Source organism: Bombina bombina, chromosome 5 (genome assembly GCF_027579735.1).
Source record: "Bombina bombina isolate aBomBom1 chromosome 5, aBomBom1.pri, whole genome shotgun sequence".
In the NCBI taxonomy this organism is placed as follows: Eukaryota; Metazoa; Chordata; class Amphibia; order Anura; family Bombinatoridae; genus Bombina; species Bombina bombina.
This window is the reverse complement of record NC_069503.1, coordinates 1,058,984,684-1,059,008,392: the sequence shown is the minus strand read 5'-3', so window position 1 is coordinate 1,059,008,392 and position 23,709 is coordinate 1,058,984,684. Positions and strand designations below refer to the sequence as shown.

The 23,709-nt window shown below is 42.2% G+C and overlaps 1 protein-coding gene across 1 annotated transcript in view; it reads right to left on the bottom strand.

The window, feature by feature from the left end:
* The window catches only part of ZHX2 (zinc fingers and homeoboxes 2), a 213,971-nt gene that overhangs the window by 33,892 nt on the left and 156,370 nt on the right, over nt 1-23,709 (bottom strand). The window contains exon 3 of the mRNA XM_053715328.1: nt 15,880-18,423. Within this exon, the coding sequence (XP_053571303.1) occupies nt 15,884-18,280 (2,397 nt within the window). The 5' untranslated portion in view covers nt 18,281-18,423 and the 3' untranslated portion in view covers nt 15,880-15,883. The remainder of the gene's footprint in view (nt 1-15,879; nt 18,424-23,709) is intronic.

Here is a 23,709-nt window from a genome sequence, read left to right as displayed (position 1 = left end):
TCTTGGATACTTCTGTCATCGCTAAGGAACTTCTTGTAACTCACTGATGATTGATGTAAGCCAGTGTCGTGATGTTGTCCGACTGAAAACGGATGAATTTGGCCGAAGCCAACTGAGGCCATGAAAATGTTTGTCCAAGAAGGCAAACCTTAGGAACTGATGATGATCCTTGTGGATAGGAATATGAAGGTATGCATCCTTCAAATCCACGGTAGTCATATATTGACCCTCCTGGATTAATGGTAGAATTGTCTCCATCTTGAAGGATGGGACTCTGAGAAATTTGTTTGGACTCTTGAGATCTAAAATGGGTCTGAACATTCCCTCTTTTTTGGGAACCACGAAAAGATTTGAGAAAAACCCCTGCCCCTGTTCCAGTATTGGAACGGGACAAATTACTCCCATAGTAGAGAGGTCTTTTACACAACGTAAGAACGCCTCTCTTTTTATCTGGTCTACAGACAATCGTGAAAGAAGAAACCTCCCCCTTGGGAGAGAATTTTTGAATTTCAGTTGATACCCTTGGGACATGATTTCCAGTGTCCAGGGGTCCTGAACATCTCTTACACAAGCCTGGGCAAAGAGAGAAAGGCTGCCCCCTACTAGAGCCGGTCCCGGATCCGGGGCCTCCCTTTCATGCTGTCTTGGGAGCAGCAGTGGGCTTCTTGGGTTGTTTACCTTTGTTCCAAGCCAGGTTGGGTCTCCAGATGGCCTTGGCTTGTGCAAAATTCCCTTCCTGTTTAGCGGAAGAAGAAGCGGGGACTCCTTTGAAGTTCCGAAAGGAAAATTATTTTGTTTACCCCTCAGTTTAGCTGCTTTATCCTGAGGTAGGAGGTGGCCCTTACCTCCCGTAATGTCAGAAATTATTTCTTTCAAGTCAGGCCCGAATAAGGTTTTCCCTTTGAAAGGAATAGCCAAAAACTTTGACTTAGAGGACACATCAGCAGACCAAGACTTTAACCATAACGCTCTAAAATGGCAAATTCGCCATTCTTAGCCGCCAATTTGGCATTCTGAAAGGCGGCGTCCGTAATAAAAGAAATAGCCAGCTTAAGAGCCTTAATTCTATCTAGAATTTCCTCTAAAAACAGAATTTATGTTTACCTGATAAATTACTTTCTCCAACGGTGTGTCCGGTCCACGGCGTCATCCTTACTTGTGGGATATTCTCTTCCCCAACAGGAAATGGCAAAGAGCCCAGCAAAGCTGGTCACATGATCCCTCCTAGGCTCCGCCTTCCCCAGTCATTCGACCGACGTAAAGGAGGAATATTTGCATAGGAGAAATCATAAGATACCGTGGTGACTGTAGTTAAAGAAAATAAATTATCAGACCTGATTAAAAAACCAGGGCGGGCCGTGGACCGGACACACCGTTGGAGAAAGTAATTTATCAGGTAAACATAAATTCTGTTTTCTCCAACATAGGTGTGTCCGGTCCACGGCGTCATCCTTACTTGTGGGAACCAATACCAAAGCTTTAGGACACGGATGATGGGAGGGAGCAAATCAGGTCACCTAGATGGAAGGCACCACGGTTTGCAAAACCTTTCTCCCAAAAATAGCCTCAGAAGAAGCAAAAGTATCAAATTTGTAAAATTTGGTAAAAGTGTGCAGTGAAGACCAAGTCGCTGCCTTACATATCTGATCAACAGAAGCCTCGTTCTTAAAGGCCCATGTGGAAGCCACGGCCCTAGTGGAATGAGCTGTGATTCTTTCAGGAGGCTGCCGTCCGGCAGTCTCATAAGCCAATCGGATGATGCTTTTAAGCCAAAAAGATAGAGAGGTAGAAGTTGCTTTTTGACCTCTCCTTTTACCAGAATAAACAACAAACAAGGAAGATGTTTGTCTGAAATCCTTTGTAGCCTCTAAATAGAATTTTAGAGCACGAACTACATCCAAATTGTGTAACAAACGTTCCTTCTTTGAAACTGGATTCGGACACAAAGAAGGCACGACTATCTCCTGGTTAATGTTTTTGTTAGAAACAACTTTCGGAAGAAAAACAGAATTTATGTTCACCTGATAAATTACTTTCTCCAACGGTGTGTCCAGTCCACGGCGTCATCCTTACTTGTGGGATATTCTCTTCCCCAACAGGAAATGGCAAAGAGCCCAGCAAAGCTGGTCACATGATCCCTCCTAGGCTCCGCCTTCCCCAGTCATTCGACCGACGTAAAGGAGGAATATTTGCATAGGAGAAATCATATGATACCGTGGTGACTGTAGTTAAAGAAAATAAATTATCAGACCTGATTAAAAAACCAGGGCGGGCCGTGGACCGGACACACCGTTGGAGAAAGTAATTTATCAGGTGAACATAAATTCTGTTTTCTCCAACATAGGTGTGTCCGGTCCACGGCGTCATCCTTACTTGTGGGAACCAATACCAAAGCTTTAGGACACGGATGAAGGGAGGGAGCAAATCAGGTCACCTAGATGGAAGGCACCACGGCTTGCAAAACCTTTCTCCCAAAAATAGCCTCAGAAGAAGCAAAAGTATCAAATTTGTAAAATTTAGTAAAAGTGTGCAGTGAAGACCAAGTCGCTGCCTTACATATCTGATCAACAGAAGCCTCGTTCTTGAAGGCCCATGTGGAAGCCACGGCCCTAGTGGAATGAGCTGTGATTCTTTCAGGAGGCTGCCGTCCGGCAGTCTCGTAAGCCAATCTGATGATGCTTTTAAGCCAAAAAGAGAGAGAGGTAGAAGTTGCTTTTTGACCTCTCCTTTTACCAGAATAAACAACAAACAAGGAAGATGTTTGTCTAAAATCCTTTGTAGCATCTAAATAGAATTTTAGAGCACGAACTACATCCAAATTGTGCAACAAACATTCCTTCTTTGAAACTGGATTCGGACACAAAGGCACGACAATCTCCTGGTTAATGTTTTTGTTAGAAACAACTTTCGGAAGAAAACCAGGTTTAGTACGCAAAACCACCTTATCTGCATGGAACACCAGATAAGGAGGAGAACACTGCAGAGCAGATAACTCTGAAACTCTTCTAGCAGAAGAAATTGCAACCAAAAACAAAACTTTCCAAGATAATAACTTAATATCAACGGAATGTAAGGGTTCAAACGGAACCCCCTGAAGAACTGAAAGAACTAAATTGAGACTCCAAGGAGGAGTCAAAGGTTTGTAAACAGGCTTGATTCTAACCAGAGCCTGAACAAAAGCTTGAACATCTGGCACAGCTGCCAGCTTTTTGTGAAGTAACACAGACAAAGCAGAAATCTGTCCCTTCAAAGAACTTGCAGATAATCCTTTCTCCAAACCTTCTTGAAGAAAGGATAGAATCTTAGGAATTTTTATCTTGTCCCAAGGGAATCCTTTAGATTCACACCAACAGATAGATTTTTTCCATATTTTATGGTAGATTTTTCTAGTTACAGGCTTTCTGGCCTGAACAAGAGTATCAATGACAGAATCTGAGAACCCTCGCTTTGATAAAATCAAGCGTTCAATCTCCAAGCAGTCAGTTGGAGTGAGACCAGATTCGGATGTTCGAACGGACCTTGAACAAGAAGGTCCCGTCTCAAAGGTAGCTTCCATGGTGGAGCCGATGACATATTCACCAGGTCTGCATACCAAGTCCTGCGTGGCCACGCAGGAGCTATCAAGATCACCGATGCCCTCTCCTGATTGATCCTGGCTACCAGCCTGGGGATGAGAGGAAACGGTGGGAATACATAAGCTAGTTTGAAGGTCCAAGGTGCTACTAGTGCATCTACTAGAGTCGCCTTGGGATCCCTGGATCTGGACCCGTAGCAAGGAACCTTGAAGTTCTGACGAGAGGCCATCAGATCCATGTCTGGAATGCCCCACAACTGAGTAATTTGGGCAAAGATTTCCGGATGGAGTTCCCACTCCCCCGGATGAAATGTCTGACGACTCAGAAAATCCGCTTCCCAATTTTCCACTCCTGGGATGTGGATTGCAGACAAGTGGCAGGAGTGAGTCTCCGCCCATTGAATGATTTTGGTCACTTCTTCCATCGCCAGGGAACTCCTTGTTCCCCCTTGATGGTTGATATACGCAACAGTCGTCATGTTGTCCGATTGAAACCGTATGAATTTGGCCTTTGCTAGCTGAGGCCAAGCCTTGAGAGCATTGAATATCGCTCTCAGTTCCAGAATATTTATCGGGAGAAGAGATTCTTCCCGAGACCAAAGACCCTGAGCTTTCAGGAGTCCCCAGACCGCGCCCCAGCCCACCAGACTGGCGTCGGTCGTGACAATGACCCACTCTGGTCTGCGGAAGCTCATCCCCTGTGACAGGTTGTCCAGGGACAGCCACCAACGGAGTGAATCTCTGGTCCTCTGATCTACTTGTATCGTCGGAGACAAGTCTGTATAATCCCCATTCCACTGACTGAGCATGCACAGTTGTAATGGTCTCAGATGAATTCGCGCAAAAGGAACTATGTCCATTGCCGCGACCATCAAACCTATTACTTCCATGCACTGCGCTATGGAAGGAAGAGGAACAGAATGAAGTACTTGACAAGAGTTTAGAAGTTTTGATTTTCTGGCCTCTGTCAGAAAAAGCCTCATTTCTAAGGAGTCTATTATTGTTCCCAAGAAGGGAACTCTTGTTGACGGAGATAGAGAACTTTTTTCTACGTTCACTTTCCACCCGTGAGATCTGAGAAAGGCCAGGACAATGTCCGTATGAGCCTTTGCTTGTGGAAGGGACGACGCTTGAATCAGAATGTCGTCCAAGTAAGGTACTACTGCAATGCCCCTTGGTCGTAGCACCGCTAGAAGGGACCCCAGTACCTTTGTGAAAATTCTTGGAGCAGTGGCTAATCCGAATGGAAGTGCCACAAACTGGTAATGCTTGTCCAGAAAGGCGAACCTTAGGAACCGATGATGTTCCTTGTGGATAGGATGGAAGGAAGAATTGTTCGAATGGTTTCCATTTTGAACGATGGAACCTTGAGAAACTTGTTTAGGATCTTGAGATCTAAGATTGGTCTGAATGTTCCCTCTTTTTTGGGAACTATGAACAGATTGGAGTAGAACCCCATCCCTTGTTCTCCTAATGGAACAGGATGAATCACTCCCATTTTTAACAGGTCTTCTACACAATGTAAGAATGCCTGTTTTTTTATGTGGTCTGAAGACACTTGAGACCTGTGGAACCTCCCCCTTGGGGGAAGCCCCTTGAATTCCAGAAGATAACCTTGGGAGACTATTTCCAGCGCCCAAGGATCCAGAACATCTCTTGCCCAAGCCTGAGCGAAGAGAGAGAGTCTGCCCCCCACCAGATCCGGTCCTGGATCGGGGGCCAACATCTCATGCTGTCTTGGTAGCAGTGGCAGGTTTCTTGGCCTGCTTACCTTTGTTCCAGCCTTGCATTGGCCTCCAGGCTGGCTTGGCTTGAGAAGTATTACCCTCTTGCTTAGAGGATGTAGCACTTGGGGCTGGTCCGTTTCTGCGAAAGGGACGAAAATTTGGTTTATTTTTAGCCTTGAAAGACCTATCCTGAGGAAGGGCGTGGCCCTTGCCCCCAGTGATATCAGAAATAATCTCTTTCAAGTCAGGGCCAAACAGCGTTTTCCCCTTGAAAGGAATGTTAAGCAATTTGTTCTTGGAAGACGCATCCGCTGACCAAGATTTTAGACAAAGCGCTCTGCGCGCCACAATAGCAAACCCAGAATTTTTCGCCGCTAATCTAGCCAATTGCAAAGTGGCGTCTAAGGTAAAAGAGTTAGCCAATTTGAGAGCATGAATTCTGTCCAAAATCTCCTCATAAGAAGAATCTTTATTGAGCGCCTTTTCTAGTTCATCGAACCAGAAACACGCTGCTGTAGTGACAGGAACAATGCATGAAATTGGTTGTAGAAGGTAACCTTGCTGAACAAACATCTTTTTAAGCAAACCCTCTAATTTTTTATCCATAGGATCCTTGAAAGCACAACTATCTTCTATGGGGATAGTGGTGCGTTTGTTTAGAGTAGAAACCGCCCCCTCGACCTTGGGGACTGTCTGCCATAAGTCCTTTCTGGGGTCGACCATAGGAAACAATTTTGTTAAATATAGGGGGAGGGACGAAAGGTATGCCGGGCCTTTCCCATTCTTTGTTTACAATGTCCGCCACCCGCTTGGGTATAGGAAAAGCTTCGGGGGGCCCCGGGACCTCTAGGAACTTGTCCATCTTACATAATTTCTCTAGAATGACCAAATTCTCACAATCATCCAGAGTAGATAACACCTCCTTAAGCAGAGCGCGGAGATGTTCCAATTTAAATTTGAATGTAATCACATCAGGTTCAGCTTGTTGAGAAATTTTCCCTGAATCTGAAATTTCTCCCTCAGACAAAACCTCCCTGGCCCCCTCAGACTGGTGTAGGGGCACTTCAGAACCAATATCATCAGCGTCCTCATGCTCTTCAGTATTTTCTAAAACAGAGCAGTCGCGCTTTCGCTGATAAGTGGGCATTTTGGCTAAAATGTTTTTGATAGAATTATCCATTACAGCCGTTAATTGTTGCATAGTAAGGAGTATTGGCGCACTAGATGTACTAGGGGCCTCCTGTGTGGGCAAGACTGGCGTAGACGAAGGAGGGGATGATGCAGTACCATGCTTACTCCCCTCACTTGAGGAATCATCTTGGGCATCATTTTCTCTAAATTTTGTATCACATAAATCACATCTATTTAAATGAGAAGGAACCTTGGCTTCCCCACATACAGAACACAGTCTATCTGATAGTTCAGACATGTTAAACAGGCAAAAACTTGATAACAAAGTACAAAAAACGTTTTAAAATAAAACCGTTACTGTCACTTTAAATTTTAAACTGAACACACTTTAATACTGCAAATGTGAAAAAGTATGAAGGATTTGTTCAAAATTCACCAAAATTTCACCACAGTGTCTTAAAGCCTTAAAAGTATTGCACACCAAATTTGAAAGCTTTAACTCTTAAAATAACGGAACCGGAGCCGTTTTTATATTTAACCCCTATACAGTCCCTGGTATCTGCTTTGCTGAGACCCAACCAAGCCCAAAGGGGAATACGATACCAAATGACGCCTTCAGAAAGCTTTTTCTATGTATCTGAGCTCCTCACACATGCATCTGCATGTCTTGCTTCCCAAAAACAACTGCGCAATAGAGGCGCGAAAATGAGGCTCTGCCTACGATTAGGGAAAGCCCCTAGAGAAAAAGGTGTCCAATACAGTGCCTGCCGGTTATTTTACATAATTCCCAAGAATAAAATAATTCCTCAAAGCTATGAAGTATTAAAAATGCTTATATATCAATCGTTTTAGCCCAGAAAATGTCTACCAGTCTTAAAAGCCCTTGTGAAGCCCTTTATTCTTATGTAATAAAAATGGCTTACCGGATCCCATAGGGAAAATGACAGCTTCCAGCATTACCTAGTCTTGTTAGAAATGTGTCATACCTCAAGCAGCAAAAGTCTGCTCACTGTTTCCCCCAACTGAAGTTAATTCCTCTCAACAGTCCTGTGTGGAAACAGCCATCGATTTTAGTAACGGTTGCTAAAATCATTTTCCTCTTACAAACAGAAATCTTCATCTCTTTTCTGTTTCAGAGTAAATAGTACATACCAGCACTATTTTAAAATAACAAACTCTTGATTGAAGAATAAAAACTACATTTAAACACCAAAAAACTCTAAGCCATCTCCGTGGAGATGTTGCCTGTACAACGGCAAAGAGAATGACTGGGGAAGGCGGAGCCTAGGAGGGATCATGTGACCAGCTTTGCTGGGCTCTTTGCCATTTCCTGTTGGGGAAGAGAATATCCCACAAGTAAGGATGACGCCGTGGACCGGACACACCTATGTTGGAGAAAGGAGTCTCAGTCTTAAGAGACTCTTCTAAAGCGTCAAACCAGAAAGCCGCCGCAGTGGTAACTGGTACAATGGAGGCTGTCGGTTGTAAAAGGAAACCCTGATGAATAAATAACTTTTTTAGAAGACCCTCCAATTTCTTATCCATAGGGTCTTTGAAAGCACAACTGTCCTCAATAGGAATAGTTGTACGCTTAGCCAGGGTAGATATCGGTCCCTCCACCTTAGGGACTGTTTGCCAAGAGTCCCGAACAGTGTCAGATATGGGATACATTTTCTTAAAATTAGGAGAAGGTGAGAACGGGATACCCGGTCTTTCCCATTCCCGTGTAATAATTTCCGAGATTCTCTTAGGAACTGGAAAAACATCAGAGTAAGCAGGCACCTCTAAGTATTTGTCCATCTTACACAATTTCTCTGGTGGTACCACAATAGAGTCACAGTCATCCAGAGTCGCTAAAACCTCCCGAGGCAACAGGCGGAGGTGTTCAAATTTAAATCTAAAGGACATGAGTCCGTCTGAGGTAACACACTTCCCGAATCAGAAAGTTCCCCAAATCAGATCCCTGAGAGGGTACATCGGAAATAGCCAACAAAGCATCACAGGTCGCAGTATTCAAATTGACTTGTCCTGCTGCGTTTGCCCTGTAACACTGGCAACTTAGATAAAACCTCTGTAAGGGTAGATGACATGACTGCAGCCATATCCTGCAGAGTAAATGAAGTAGACGCGGTTGAAGAACCAGGCTTCGCTTGAGTGGGCGTTAAAGGTTGTGACGCTTGGGGAGAAAGTAGCGGCATACCCTGATTCTTATCAAACTGAGAAGCATCCTTAAAGAAAATCTGCCCTTTACATTGTAAGGCCCTTTCAGTACATGAGGTACAAATAGTAAGAGGGGGTTCCACAATGGCATCTAAACACATAGAACAAGTAGTTTCCTCAAGTTCAGACATGTTAAACAGACTAGCAATAATAGTCGTTCTTTAGTTGAAATATTGAGCTCTGAAGTCAAATTACATAGACAAAAAATTTTGCACTAAAAAGTGTACTGCGCCTTTAAATAATAAAAGCATAACAATTTTTCTGTTCTCTCCAAAACAACGTTTGCAGCAGTAAAAACTGTCCTAATGTGCCCAATATAGCCTAACAATATTGCACCATTTTGCTTAGCTATGTTATATATCAAAATATATCGAATTTATCAGTTATAACAAACTTTTTATTGATTCAGGCCCCTGCACCTCGCCATAGCTCTGCTGTGGCGCCTACCTGCCCCCGGAACACACTGATGCTGCTTGAGTAGCTTTTAAATCTCTTCGATTGGCAAAACAACTTAGGCCCCATCGGAGCCCAGGACTTTGCTGTCTATCCGATCCGGATGATACTGTGCGGCTGAGCGCTCGAAATTAGGCCCCGCCCCTGTGGGCGTAACTCTAGCCTTACTGAGACCTGCATGGGTAGCAAAAAAAAAAAACAAAAAAAAAAAAAAAAACACGTTGGTTCTTATTAAAATATGAAAAGCCATGTGCCCCTCTTACATACACAACAACAACAAACATGTCGCTCAAATATAAAGCGTAACTGCATGAAAAAAACTGCACTCCCTCAGGTCAGTTTAATGTATGATAATGACAGTCCTTAGCCAGCAACCGCATCTCCCAGCGTTAGCCCATACTGAATATACCCAAATGATATTAGACATATTTAGCAATCAATATAAAGGGAATTCCAGGTACACCATTTCCACACATATAGTGCATACTGATTACCCCTCCCATATAGCGAATAATGTCAGCCTGTTCTGATGCATCAAGTCTCCCAAGAAACAAATGACTGAACATACCTCAATGCTGCTTGTAGCATGACACGGTTCTCCACACTGAAGATCTTTCTTTACACTACCTTCAACTGCTCTGTGGGAACCAGCATGGATCTTAGATAACATTTGCTAAGATCATCAACATCAGGGCAGAAAAATAAAATGTCTCCACTCCTCTTGGGAAGTTATAGACCGACGATTTCTCCCTGAGGAAAAAAGTACTCACTGGTACCATTTTAAAATAAAAAAAACTTCTTGATTGAAGAATCTAAACTAACACCTCACTTTACCTCTTCCTCTCAATAACACAGGCAAAGAGAATGACTGGGGGGAGGGAAGGGAGGAGCTATTTATACAGCTCTGCTGTGGTGCTCTTTGCCACTTCCTGCTGAACAGGAGGCGTAATCCCAAGGATGAAATCCATGGACTCGTCATATCTTGTAAAAGAAATAACACCAAAAAGCAGAAGCTGATGCTATGCAAGCAATACTGATAGCAGGTTTAAACACATAACCTGCTTGAAGTAAAGCCTTTCTGCAAAAAAAGACTAAAGACCATATGGACAGAAATTTAAAGGAAGTACTATCCTCCAAAGTAATAGTAGTGTGTTTTGCTAAATTGCAGATGGCACCATCCACCTTTGGGATAATTTCCCAAATCTCTACACTAACAGTTTTTAAAAGAAATATCATTTTAAATGCAGATCATGAGAAGACCAGGCTTGGACTACTCTTTTGTAATAATCTCCGTTATCACCTCTGCACAACAGGAAAAACCTCTGGAATTTTAACAGAAGGTTTGAACATTAAAACCAGTTTAAAGTGAAAGTCAATCCTAGCGTTTTACAAATGCTAGGATTGACTATTGAAACAAATAAAAGGGGACTTTCATTCATGAAGTATAAGATACTTCATGTAGAAAGCTCCTTTATTTGTTTCAATCGATTGTCTTTCTTAGCTGCTACAGCAGCCCACAGCTAAAAAATTTTTTTTGCTAAGAGGTGACGTTTTCACCTCTTAGCCATAGCCGTGCGGTAAATCCGGCTCCCATGGGTGCCAAGCCAGATTTACCGCACGGCTATTGGCTAAGAGGTGAAAATTTCACCTCTTAGCAAAAAAAATTTTTTCAGATCTGATCTTAAGGGATTCAGAATGGCTAGATAAATCAACAGTAGGTTGTTTTCAAAGAGCCTTTCGCGTTTACTTGGAGAAAGCATGGCTGACAATATCTCAGAAACATAAGGTGATCCATACATGATCTGCATAACTGAGCTGGTGCAGTAACAGCAACAAGCTTGAAAAACAAAAACAAACTTAAAATGTAGTAAATAAGTGATCAGAGGATCTACCGTGAAGTGGGGACAGTTATAAGCTGTCACAGGAAAATGGACAGACAAAAAAATTACCCCAAATGATACATAAATTTAGAGTGTGTGTATGTAACAAGGAGAAACAGTAGCGAGAATTATAATAAAGAACCCTTTTATTTTATATACACACGCCAAAATCCCAAAGAATAAATCTAAACATCATACACTGTCTCTTGAAACTTTAGCAATCTTACCGCTTCTCACAGAATATACAGAAAAAAAGAAGTAACACTGCAGCTGTAGAGATTAGAAGCCCTCAGAAGTGCTAACTGCACAGAAAAAAAAGTGGGTTTTAGCGTGCATGAAGAAATTAAGAACCACGCTTCCAACTAACTGCCTAAGTAAAAACCTATAGAGGTATATAGCACACTAATCTGATATGGGAGCGCATCTATGCAAAGAAGCCGGCAAGCACTATACAGATAAGGGAGCATGCTAACTGAAAGTTGAAGCGCTGTTATTCAAGTAATATAACCAAGTTTACATACCCCACACCCAAACTAAACTGACAAAAACATAATTTATGTAAGAACTTACCTGATAAATTCATTTCTTTCATATTAGCAAGAGTCCATGAGCTAGGACGTATGGGATATACATTCCTACCAGGAGGGGCAAAGTTTCCCAAACCTCAAAATGCCTACAAATACACCCCTCACCACACCCACAAATCAGTTTAACGAATAGCCAAGAAGTGGGGTGATAAGAAAAAAGTGCGAAAGCATAAAAAATAAGGAATTGGAATAATTGTGCTTTATACAAAAAAATCATAACCACCACAAAAAAGGGTGGGCCTCATGGACTCTTGCTAATATGAAAGAAATGAATTTATCAGGTAAGTTCTTACATAAATTATATTTTCTTTCATGTAATTAGCAAGAGTCCATGAGCTAGTGACGTATGGGATAATGACTACCCAAGATGTGGATCTTTCCACGCAAGAGTCACTAGAGAGGGAGGGATAAAATAAAGACAGCCAATTCCGCTGAAAAATAATCCACACCCAAAATAAAGATTAAATGAAAAAAACTGAAAATGATCTGGATGAATCGGAATATGCAGATATGCATCCTGTAAATCTATTGTGGACATATAATGCTCTTGGCTGAACAAAAGGCAGGATAGTCCTTATAGTTACCATCTTGAATGTTGGTATCCTTACATAACGATTCAATATTTTTAGATCCAGAACTGGTCTGAAGGAATTCTCCTTCTTTGGTACAATGAAGAGATTTGAATAAAACCCCAGTCCCTGTTCCAGAACTGGAACTGGCATAATTACTCCAGCCAACTCTAGATCTGAAACACATTTCAGAAATGCTTGAGCCTTCGCTGGGTTTACTGGGACACGGGAAAGAAAAAATCTCTTTGCAGGAGGCCTTATCTTGAAGCCAATTCTGTACCCTTCTGAAACAATGTTCTGAATCCAAAGATTGTGAACGGAATTGATCCAAATTTCTTTGAAAAAACGTAATATGCCCCCTACCAGCTGAGCTGGAATGAGGGCCGCACCTTCATGTGGACTTGGGAGCTGGTTTTGGTTTTCTAAAAGGCTTGGATTTATTCCAGACTGGAGATGGTTTCCAAACTGATACCGCTCCTGAGGATGAAGGATCAGGCTTTTGTTCCTTGTTGTGACGAAAGGAACGAAAACGATTATTAGACCTAAATTTACCTTTAGATATTTTATCCTGTGGTAAAAAAGTTCCTTTCCCTCCAGTAACAGTTGAGATAATAGAATCCAACTGAGAACCAAACAATTTATTACCCTGGAAAGAAAGGGAAAGCAGAGTAGACTTAGAAGACATATCAGCATTCCAAGTTTTAAGCCATAAAGCTCTTCTAGCTAAGATAGCTAGAGACATATACCTGACATCAACTCTAATGATATCAAAGATGGCATCACAAATAAAATTATTAGCATGTTGAAGAAGAATAATAATGCTATGAGAATTATGATCTGTTACTTGTTGCGCTAAAGCTTCTAACCAAAAAGTTGAAGCTGCAGCAACATCCGCTAAAGATATAGCAGGTCTAAGAAGATTACCTGAACACAAGTAAGCTTTTCTTAGAAAGGATTCAATTTTCGTATCTAAAGGATCCTTAAAGGAAGTACCATCTGCCGTAGGAATAGTAGTACGCTTAGCAAGAGTAGAGACAGCCCCATCAACCTTAGGGATTTTGTCCCAAAATTCTAATCTGTCAGATGGCACAGGATAGAATTGCTTAAAACGTTTAGAAGGAGTAAATAAATTACCCAAATTATTCCATTCCCTGGAAATTACTTCAGAAATAGCACCAGGGACAGGAAATACTTCTGGAATAACTACAGGAGATTTAAAAACCTTATCTAAACGTTTAGATTTAGTATCAAGAGGACTAGAATCCTCAATTTCTAATGCAATTAGGACTTCTTTAAGTAAAGAACGAATAAATTCCATTTTAAATAAATATGAAGATTTATCAGCATCAACCTCTGAGACAGAATCCTCTGAATCAGAAGAACCAATATCAGTATCAGAATGATGATGTTCATTTAAAAATTCATCTGAAAAATGAGAAGTTTTAAAAGACTTTTTACGTTTACTAGAAGGAGGAATAACAGACATAGCCTTCTTAATGGATTTAGAAACAAAATCTCTTATGTTATCAGGAACACTCTGAATATTAGATGTTGACGGAACAGCAACAGGTAATGTAACAGTACTAAAGGAAATATTATCTGCATTAACAAGTTTGTCATGACAAACAGTACAAACAACAGCTGGAGGAACAGATACCAAAAGTTTACAGCAGATACACTTAGCTTTGGTAGCTCCAGCACCCGGCAGCGATTTTCCAGAAGTATCTTCTGACTCAGCTTCAACGTGGGACATCTTGCAATATGTAATAGAAAAAACAACATATAAAGCAAAATTGATCAAATTCCTTAAATGACAGTTTCAGGAATGGGAAACAAAATGCCAGTGAATAAGCTTCTAGCAACCAGAAGCAAAAAATAATGAGACTTAAATAATGCGGAGACAAAAGTGACGCCCATATTTTTTAGCGCCAAAAAAGACGCCCACATTATTTGGCGCCTAAATGCTTTTGGCGCCAAAAATGACGCCACATCCAGAACGCCGACACTTTTGGCGCAAAAGAACGTAAAAAATGACGCAACTTCCGGCGACACGTATGACGCCGGAAACAGAAAATATTTTTTGCAACAAAAAAGTCCGCGCCAAGAATGACGCAATAAAATGAAGCATTTTCAGCCCCCGCGAGCCTAACAGCCCACAGGGAAAGTAAAATTTTTAAGGTAAGAAAAAAATGAATTATTCATATGCATTATCCCAAATATGAAACTGACTGTCTGAAATAAGGAATGTTGAACATCCTGAGTCAAGGCAAATAAATGTTTGAATACATATATTTAGAACTTTATATAAAGTGCCCAACCATAGCTTAGAGTGTCACAGAAAATAAGACTTACTTACCCCAGGACACTCATCTACATGTAGTAGAAAGCCAAACCAGTACTGAAACGAGAATCAGTAGAGGAAATGGTATATATAAGAGTATATCGTCGATCTGAAAAGGGAGGTAAGAGATGAATCTCTACGACCGATAACAGAGAACCTATGAAATAGACCCCGTAGAAGGAGATCACTGCATTCAAATAGGCAATACTCTCCTCACATCCCTCTGACATTCACTGCACGCTGAGAGGAAAACCGGGCTCCAACCTGCTGCGGAGCGCATATCAACGTAGAATCTAGCACAAACTTACTTCACCACCTCCATAGGAGGCAAAGTTTGTAAAACTGATTTGTGGGTGTGGTGAGGGGTGTATTTGTAGGCATTTTGAGATTTGGGAAACTTTGCCCCTCCTGGTAGGAATGTATATCCCATACGTCACTAGCTCATGGACTCTTGCTAATTACATGAAAGAAAATGCTAGTGTGAATGTGGTAAATTTGAAAATGTCTAATAAAATGTGTCCCCATGGCTATGATGCATCATGAAAAAATGTACCTGTGCTGATTCCAGTAGCAAGACCATCCAGTGCCGAGCGCATTACAGCAGAGGATCTATTTATGGAGTATATCAATGACCCAACAGGAGGGGGGGCTAAGGGAATAGTCCCCGCGATACCTGTGGCAGGCTTGTGACTAACTCCTTCAATGGGAGTAATTCTTTCACTACCAATAATCTAATCTCCCCTCTGTCTCTCAGTAGCAGCTATCTGAGGGGGAAAATGGGCCTGAAATCAATCTGAAGATCCATATCAAACAAAGTTAATGGAGCAACCTAATTTCCACCCCTTCATTCTATACGGCAAAGATAAGACATACCAGAGTGAGGTGGGAGGGATAAGGTGCTCTTGGAAGTATGGGAATCTTGCCTTCTCCAAATGACCAGGAATTGAATCCCAGGTGTAATGGATTTTGGACTCTCACCACAATATAAAAGAAAAACAACAATGGCAATGAATATTTTGCGTAATTTCTCTCCAGCTTTTGATCACCAGGCCCTAAAGAAGCTTTATTAGTTTCGGACAGAACAAATCTGGAAGTATTTAACAGTGTGTTAACACATATCAATATAGAGATTAACTTGCAATATAATTTTTACCAATTTTATTTATTAAGGTCTAATTTTTAACACCTATCACTTAATTCTTATATTTGGCAAAAGGTATCTTGTAGACGTAGAGAGGATTTGTAGGCGATTATTGTATTATGCTCTTTTAGAGAATAGGAATACTCTAACCAGAGCCCTGTTGCTATTAACCCTTTCAACTGTTTTGCTTGGCAGATAGAAATATGTAATGGTCATGGATAGGATTAATAAGTGGTTATAAATATAGCTATATTACCTTCCTATAAATTATCAGTTGTTTCTTCTTGAGAGTCTTGTATAACCTGACCCCAGCTGTCTCCATCTGAGATGGCTTCTTCATCTCCAGGTTCCTCTTTGACCCAGTCCTTGTCAGAAGAATCATTTACTGTAATAATGTCATCATCTTGACCACTATCTTCTAGCTGATCTAGTGTTGCCTGCTGCTGCATCTCTGCAAAATAAGCTTTTACTTGATCAAAAGTCAATTTAGACTTTGTAACAAGAAGGTCCATATCCTCTTCATGTAGTTGGCTGTACTCCTGGAAATATCTTCTAAGAATTTCTTTGCCTACCTTGGTAGCAGCAACCATCTTAATAAACTTTTTTCTCTCCTCCAGTGAGCGTTCATAATGTTTCCTATATTGGTCCATCCACCTTAAACTGCCTGTTCGAAGAACACACCTGTTATCCTTAAACCACTTTACAATCTCAGTCCTAACAAGTCCAGTCTGTTGAGCCAGATGGTCATATTCGAATGGAGATGGCCACTGGGTTCTTGCAAAAGTACTTTTGAGCAAATGAAGCTGCTCTTGCTTAGATTTGTATGGTGTTGGCTGTGGCCAATGACTAGATAAATGCCCAGCTTGTGATACAGCACCATTTACAAGTCCTATCTCATTTGTCTTTTCTGCACCCATAGAATCCAAAACTGCTTGCTCCATGGAGTCCCTAATTTTTCTTCTTTCTGAAAACCACAAGTCAATTTCTTTCTTATTCAATTTGGTTTCTGCACGTATGCGATCCATTTCGTTTTGCGTTGGAAATGAATTTTTTAGAAAGCTATTTTCAAGACATCTAAGCTGCTCCTCTGTTGTCTCTGTAAGCTTTTGTGGGGTATGTTCCCGGTATACATGGTAAGGACGCCCAGATCGATCTACAGTTACTCTGTCCCTAGCTATAGACTCGCTTGTGATATGAACAATACCTCTCTGGCTTCTATATCTATGGTCACTAAACCACTTTTTAATTTCACCCCTTGAAAGTCCAGTGGCATCTATTAACCTATAGATTTCTGTGTCATCTGGAAATTGGCTTACTACAAAACTAGCTTTCAGCAAAGCAATTTGCTGCTTGGTTTTTTTACGTTCACTTGGAGGAGTAATTGGTATATTTGACTTGGGTAGAACTGGTGGAGTCTGTGAAGTATTATGGCGTTTTGGTTCTGGACCCTCTTTTGGGCTCGATAAGGGCCGTTTCTGTATATGCCTAGTAATATTACCAACATTAGCTGAAACTTGAGGGACAGTAACGGCAGACGTGTTTGTCACCTGAGTTAATACAAGACCAGTTTGGCCGAGAATCTGACATGGTACAGCAGTCTGAATAACAGGCTGAGAAACTTTAGCTGTAGTTGTCAGAGGACCTGGCAAAACAGTGATGGTTTGAGGAACAGACTGTATTGTACCATTAAACATTTTCTTTCTTGCCTCTTCTACTTCTTCTGGGGACCAACTTATACCATGTTTCAATCTCTGAGTTGCAAACCAAATTCGTATTTGCTCTTCTGGGTGTTTAGAAGCTGCAGTTAACCAGGACAACTCAGCCTGAGTTGGATAAGGAAATTTGTTGAAGGAGTTGATCAAAGTTGTATTTGTGTCTAAAGCAGAGTTATATTTATTGCTGTTCATTGGAACTGGAACTTTTGGAAGAAGGTTAATATTGGGTGGAAGTTGGACAGAAGGCATAACATGAGTTAAACTATCCTGACGAATATCATTTGAAATACCATTAGTTTCAGAAATAGCAGCATTCCCTTCAAACTTATTTTCCATTAGACCATCATCTGCTTTTCTTAACACTTTTTTCACATCAGATTTGGCCTTCCCTAATTTCATGATTGGCATTTTACTGACTGAAATCCCAGATGAATTCTCATCGCTCTCAAAATGTTCTTGCGTACCACTGACATCATGATTACTCTCAATGGATTGCTCTAGAATAGTTTGATTATTGCGCTTCATCAACTTCAATTTAAAGTTGCTCTCTCCTGGGTGATATTTTGAATTGTGGTCAGATAAAGAATCATATTTTTTGGTTGTAAAATTACATTCAGCACATACATAAAGGGGATTGAGAATTACATTTGGGTGTTGCATATCCACATGCTCAGTAAATTCATTTAGATTTTGTGTTACATAAGGACAGTATTTGCATTCATATCCCCCTTGAAGTTTCTTGGATTGATTTTCAGATGGAGGTTTGTCTTCCACCATGTCAACATCCTTAGAAAACCTTTCCTTCTCCAATGCCCACTCATCGTTATTAACTGGACTTGGTGTACAATCCTCTCTTCCAACATTTATTTCAGGATCATCCTGTTCAATAACATCAGAGGCTCTCACCATACAAGGTGTGGTTGATTTCCTCTTGCTGGCCATGTCCCTGGTAGGATAGCCAATTTGTGATTATTTGACAACTATTGACTGCGTTGATATTATGGACTTTGCCCTCTACAAGTATCCTAGAGACAACTCTGGAAGCTTTCAAGAGAAAAACATAGGGATGTATATGTGTTGTATACCTAAAACAGAAAAGAAAAAATGATCAATATAATAAACAATAGTCATTTATCATGCAGATCATAAAACTAGTGCATCAAAATATGGTTTAGCCAATGAAAAATAAATTGCAGAAAAACAAAATGTATGCTTACCCGATAAATTAATTTCTTTCTTGACATGGTGAGTCCACGGATCAGCAATTACTGTTGGGAACATCACTCCTGGCGAGCAGGAGGAGGCAAAGAGCACCACAGCAAAGCTGTTAAAAGTATCACTTCCTTTCTCACAACCCCCAGTCATTCGACCGAAGGAAAAAGGAGAGAAAGGAAATAACACAAGGAGCAGAGGTGCCTGAAGTTTATATAAAAACACCTGTCTGAAAACAAGGAGGGCCATGGACTCACCGTGTCAAGAAAGAAATGAATTTATCAGGTAAGCATAAATTTAGTTTTCTTTCTTAAGACACAGTGAGTCCACAGATCAGCAATTACTGTTGGGAATACCCAAGCTAGAGGACACAGATGATCAGGGAGGGCAAGACAGGTAACCTAAACAGAAGGCACCACTGCCTGCAGAACCTTTTTCCCCAAAGGTCAGCCGAAGCAAAATAATCACATTTATAGAATTTTGAAAAAAAGTGTGCAACGAAGAGCAAGACGCAGCCTTGCAAATGTGTTCTACATAGGCCTCATTCTTAAAGGCCCAAGAAGAAGACACCGCCCTAGTGGAGAGAGCTGTAATTCTCTCAGGAGGCTGTTGTCCAGCAGTCTCATAAGATGTACGAATAACACTTCTCAACCATAGAGAAAGAACTAGCAGGAGCTTTCTGGGTCCTTACGCTACCCAGAAAGGTAAACAAAAATGCAGAAGCCTGAGGAAAGTCCTTCGTAGCCTGCAGATAGAATTTAGAAGTCCGTTTAATGTCTAAGTTGTGCAACAAACGTTCTTTATGAGAAGGAATCAAACAGAGAGAGGGAATACCGCACCCAGTGTTCCCAGGCGGTCCCCATCCGGGTACTGACCGGGCCTGACATTGCTTACCTTCCGAGATCAGACGGGATCGATTGCATTCAGAGCAGTGTGGGGTAGGCCCACAATCTCCTGATAAATATTTCTGTCCAAAACAACTTAAGGAAGAAAACCAAAACTTGGTACGGAGAACTGCATTATCTGCATGAAATATGAGATAAGGAGATCACACTGCACAGTTCAGAAACCCTCCAAGAAGAAGAAAAAGCAGAAAGAAACAAAACCTTCCAAGATAATAACTTAATATCTATGTATTGCATAAGCTCAAACGGAGCCTGTTGTAAAACTTTAAGAACAAGGTTAAGGCTCCAAGGAGGCGTAACCGATTTAAATACAGGCCTGATTCTGACCAGGGCCTGGCAAAAGGATTGAACATACGGCATGTCTGCCAGACGCTTGGATAAAGCGGAAGTATGACCCTGAGGGTACTGACAGATAGCCTCTTCTCAAGGACTTCCAGGAGAAAAACAGAATTTATGTTTACCTGATAAATTACTTTCTCCAACGGTGTGTCCGGTCCACGGCGTCATCCTTACTTGTGGGATATTCTCTTCCCCAACAGGAAATGGCAAAGAGCCCAGCAAAGCTGGTCACATGATCCCTCCTAGGCTCCGCCTACCCCAGTCATTCGACCGACGTTAAGGAGGAATATTTGCATAGGAGAAACCATATGGTACCGTGGTGACTGTAGTTAAAGAAAATAAATTATCAGACCTGATTAAAAAAACCAGGGCGGGCCGTGGACCGGGCACACCGTTGGAGAAAGTAATTTATAAGGTAAACATAAATTCTGTTTTCTCCAACATAGGTGTGTCCGGTCCACGGCGTCATCCTTACTTGTGGGAACCAATACCAAAGCTTTAGGACACGGATGAAGGGAGGGAGCAAATCAGGTCACCTAAATGGAAGGCACCACGGCTTGCAAAACCTTTCTCCCAAAAATAGCCTCAGAAGAAGCAAAAGTATCAAACTTGTAAAATTTGGTAAAAGTGTGCAGTGAAGACCAAGTCGCTGCCCTACATATCTGATCAACAGAAGCCTCGTTCTTGAAGGCCCATGTGGAAGCCACAGCCCTAGTGGAATGAGCTGTGATTCTTTCGGGAGGCTGCCGTCCGGCAGTCTCGTAAGCCAATCTGATGATGCTTTTAATCCAAAAAGAGAGAGAGGTAGAAGTTGCTTTTTGACCTCTCCTTTTACCGGAATAAACAACAAACAAGGAAGATGTTTGTCTAAAATCCTTTGTAGCATCTAAATAGAATTTTAGAGCGCGAACAACATCCAAATTGTGCAACAAACGTTCCTTCTTTGAAACTGGTGTCGGACACAGAGAAGGTACGATAATCTCCTGGTTAATGTTTTTGTTAGAAACAACTTTTGGAAGAAAACCAGGTTTAGTACGTAAAACCACCTTATCTGCATGGAACACCAGATAAGGAGGAGAACACTGCAGAGCAGATAATTCTGAAACTCTTCTAGCAGAAGAAATTGCAACTAAAAACAAAACTTTCCAAGATAATAACTTAATATCAACGGAATGCAAGGGTTCAAACGGAACCCCCTGAAGAACTGAAAGAACTAAATTGAGACTCCAAGGAGGAGTCAAAGGTTTGTAAACAGGCTTAATTCTAACCAGAGCCTGAACAAAGGCTTGAACATCTGGCACAGCGGCCAGCTTTTTGTGAAGTAACACAGACAAGGCAGAAATCTGTCCCTTCAGGGAACTTGCAGATAATCCTTTTTCCAATCCTTCTTGAAGGAAGGATAGAATCCTAGGAATCTTAACCTTGTCCCAAGGGAATCCTTTAGATTCACACCAACAGATATATTTTTTCCAAATTTTGTGGTAAATCTTTCTAGTTACAGGCTTTCTGGCCTGAACAAGAGTATCGATAACAGAATCTGAGAATCCTCGCTTCGATAAGATCAAGCGTTCAATCTCCAAGCAGTCAGCTGGAGTGAAACCAGATTCGGATGTTCGAACGGACCCTGAACAAGAAGGTCTCGTCTCAAAGGTAGCTTCCAAGGAGGAGCCGATGACATATTCACCAGATCTGCGTACCAAGTCCTGCGTGGCCACGCAGGAGCTATCAAGATCACCGACGCCCTCTCCTGATTGATCCTGGCTACCAGCCTGGGGATGAGAGGAAACGGCGGGAACACATAAGCTAGTTTGAAGGTCCAAGGTGCTACTAGTGCATCCACTAGAGCCGCCTTGGGATCCCTGGATCTGGACCCGTAGCAAGGAACTTTGAAGTTCTGACGAGAGGCCATCAGATCCATGTCTGGAATGCCCCACAGCTGAGTGACTTGGGCAAAGATTTCCGGATGGAGTTCCCACTCCCCCGGATGCAATGTCTGACGACTCAGAAAATCCGCTTCCCAATTTTCCACTCCTGGGATGTGGATAGCAGACAGGTGGCAGGAGTGAGACTCCGCCCATAGAATGATTTTGGTCACTTCTTCCATCGCCAGGGAACTCCTTGTTCCCCCCTGATGGTTGATGTACGCAACAGTTGTCATGTTGTCTGATTGAAACCGTATGAACTTGGCCCTCGCTAGCTGAGGCCAAGCCTTGAGAGCATTGAATATCGCTCTCAGTTCCAGAATATTTATCGGTAGAAGAGATTCTTCCCGAGACCAAAGACCCTGAGCTTTCAGGGATCCCCAGACCGCGCCCCAGCCCATCAGACTGGCGTCGGTCGTGACAATGACCCACTCTGGTCTGCGGAATGTCATCCCTCGTGACAGGTTGTCCAGGGACAGCCACCAACGGAGTGAGTCTCTGGTCCTCTGATTTACTTGTATCTTCGGAGACAAGTCTGTATAGTCCCCATTCCACTGACTGAGCATGCACAGTTGTAATGGTCTTAGATGAATGCGTGCAAAAGGAACTATGTCCATTGCCGCTACCATCAACCCGATCACTTCCATGCACTGAGCTATGGAAGGAAGAGGAACGGAATGGAGTATCCGACAAGAGTCTAGAAGTTTTGTTTTTCTGGCCTCTGTCAGAAAAATCCTCATTTCTAAGGAGTCTATTATTGTTCCCAAGAAGGGAACCCTTGTTGACGGAGATAGAGAACTCTTTTCCACGTTCACTTTCCATCCGTGAGATCTGAGAAAGGCCAGGACAATGTCCGTGTGAGCCTTTGCTTGAGGAAGGGACGACGCTTGAATCAGAATGTCGTCCAAGTAAGGTACTACAGCAATGCCCCTTGGTCTTAGCACAGCTAGAAGGGACCCTAGTACCTTTGTGAAAATCCTTGGAGCAGTGGCTAATCCGAAAGGAAGCGCCACGAACTGGTAATGTTTGTCCAGGAATGCGAACCTCAGGAACCGATGATGTTCCTTGTGGATAGGAATATGTAGATACGCATCCTTTAAATCCACTGTGGTCATGAATTGACCTTCCTGGATGGAAGGAAGAATAGTTCGAATGGTTTCCATCTTGAACGATGGAACCTTGAGAAACTTGTTTAAGATCTTGAGATCTAAGATTGGTCTGAACGTTCCCTCTTTTTTGGGAACTATAAACAGATTGGAGTAGAACCCCATCCCTTGTTCTCTTAATGGAACGGGATGAATCACTCCCATTTTTAACAGGTCTTCTACACAATGTAAGAATGCCTGTCTTTTTATGTGGTCTGAAGACAACTGAGACCTGTGGAACCTCCCCCTTGGGGGAAGTCCCTTGAATTCCAGAAGATAACCTTGGGAGACTATTTCTAGCGCCCAAGGATCCAGAACATCTCTTGCCCAAGCCTGAGCGAAGAGAGAGAGTCTGCCCCCCACCAGATCCGGTCCCGGATCGGGGGCCAACATTTCATGCTGTCTTGGTAGCAGTGGCAGGTTTCTTGGCCTGCTTTCCCTTGTTCCAGCCTTGCATTGGTCTCCAAGCTGGCTTGGCTTGAGAAGTATTACCCTCTTGCTTAGAGGACGTAGCACTTTGGGCTGGTCCGTTTCTACGAAAGGGACGAAAATTAGGTTTATTTTTTGCCTTGAAAGGCCGATCCTGAGGAAGGGCGTGGCCCTTACCCCCGGTGATATCCGAGATAATCTCTTTCAAGTCAGGGCCAAACAGCGTTTTCCCCTTGAAAGGAATGTTAAGTAGCTTGTTCTTGGAAGACGCATCAGCCGACCAAGATTTCAACCAAAGCGCTCTGCGCGCCACAATAGCAAACCCAGAATTCTTAGCCGCTAACCTAGCCAATTGCAAAGTGGCGTCTAGGGTGAAAGAATTAGCCAATTTGAGAGCATTGATTCTGTCCCTAATCTCC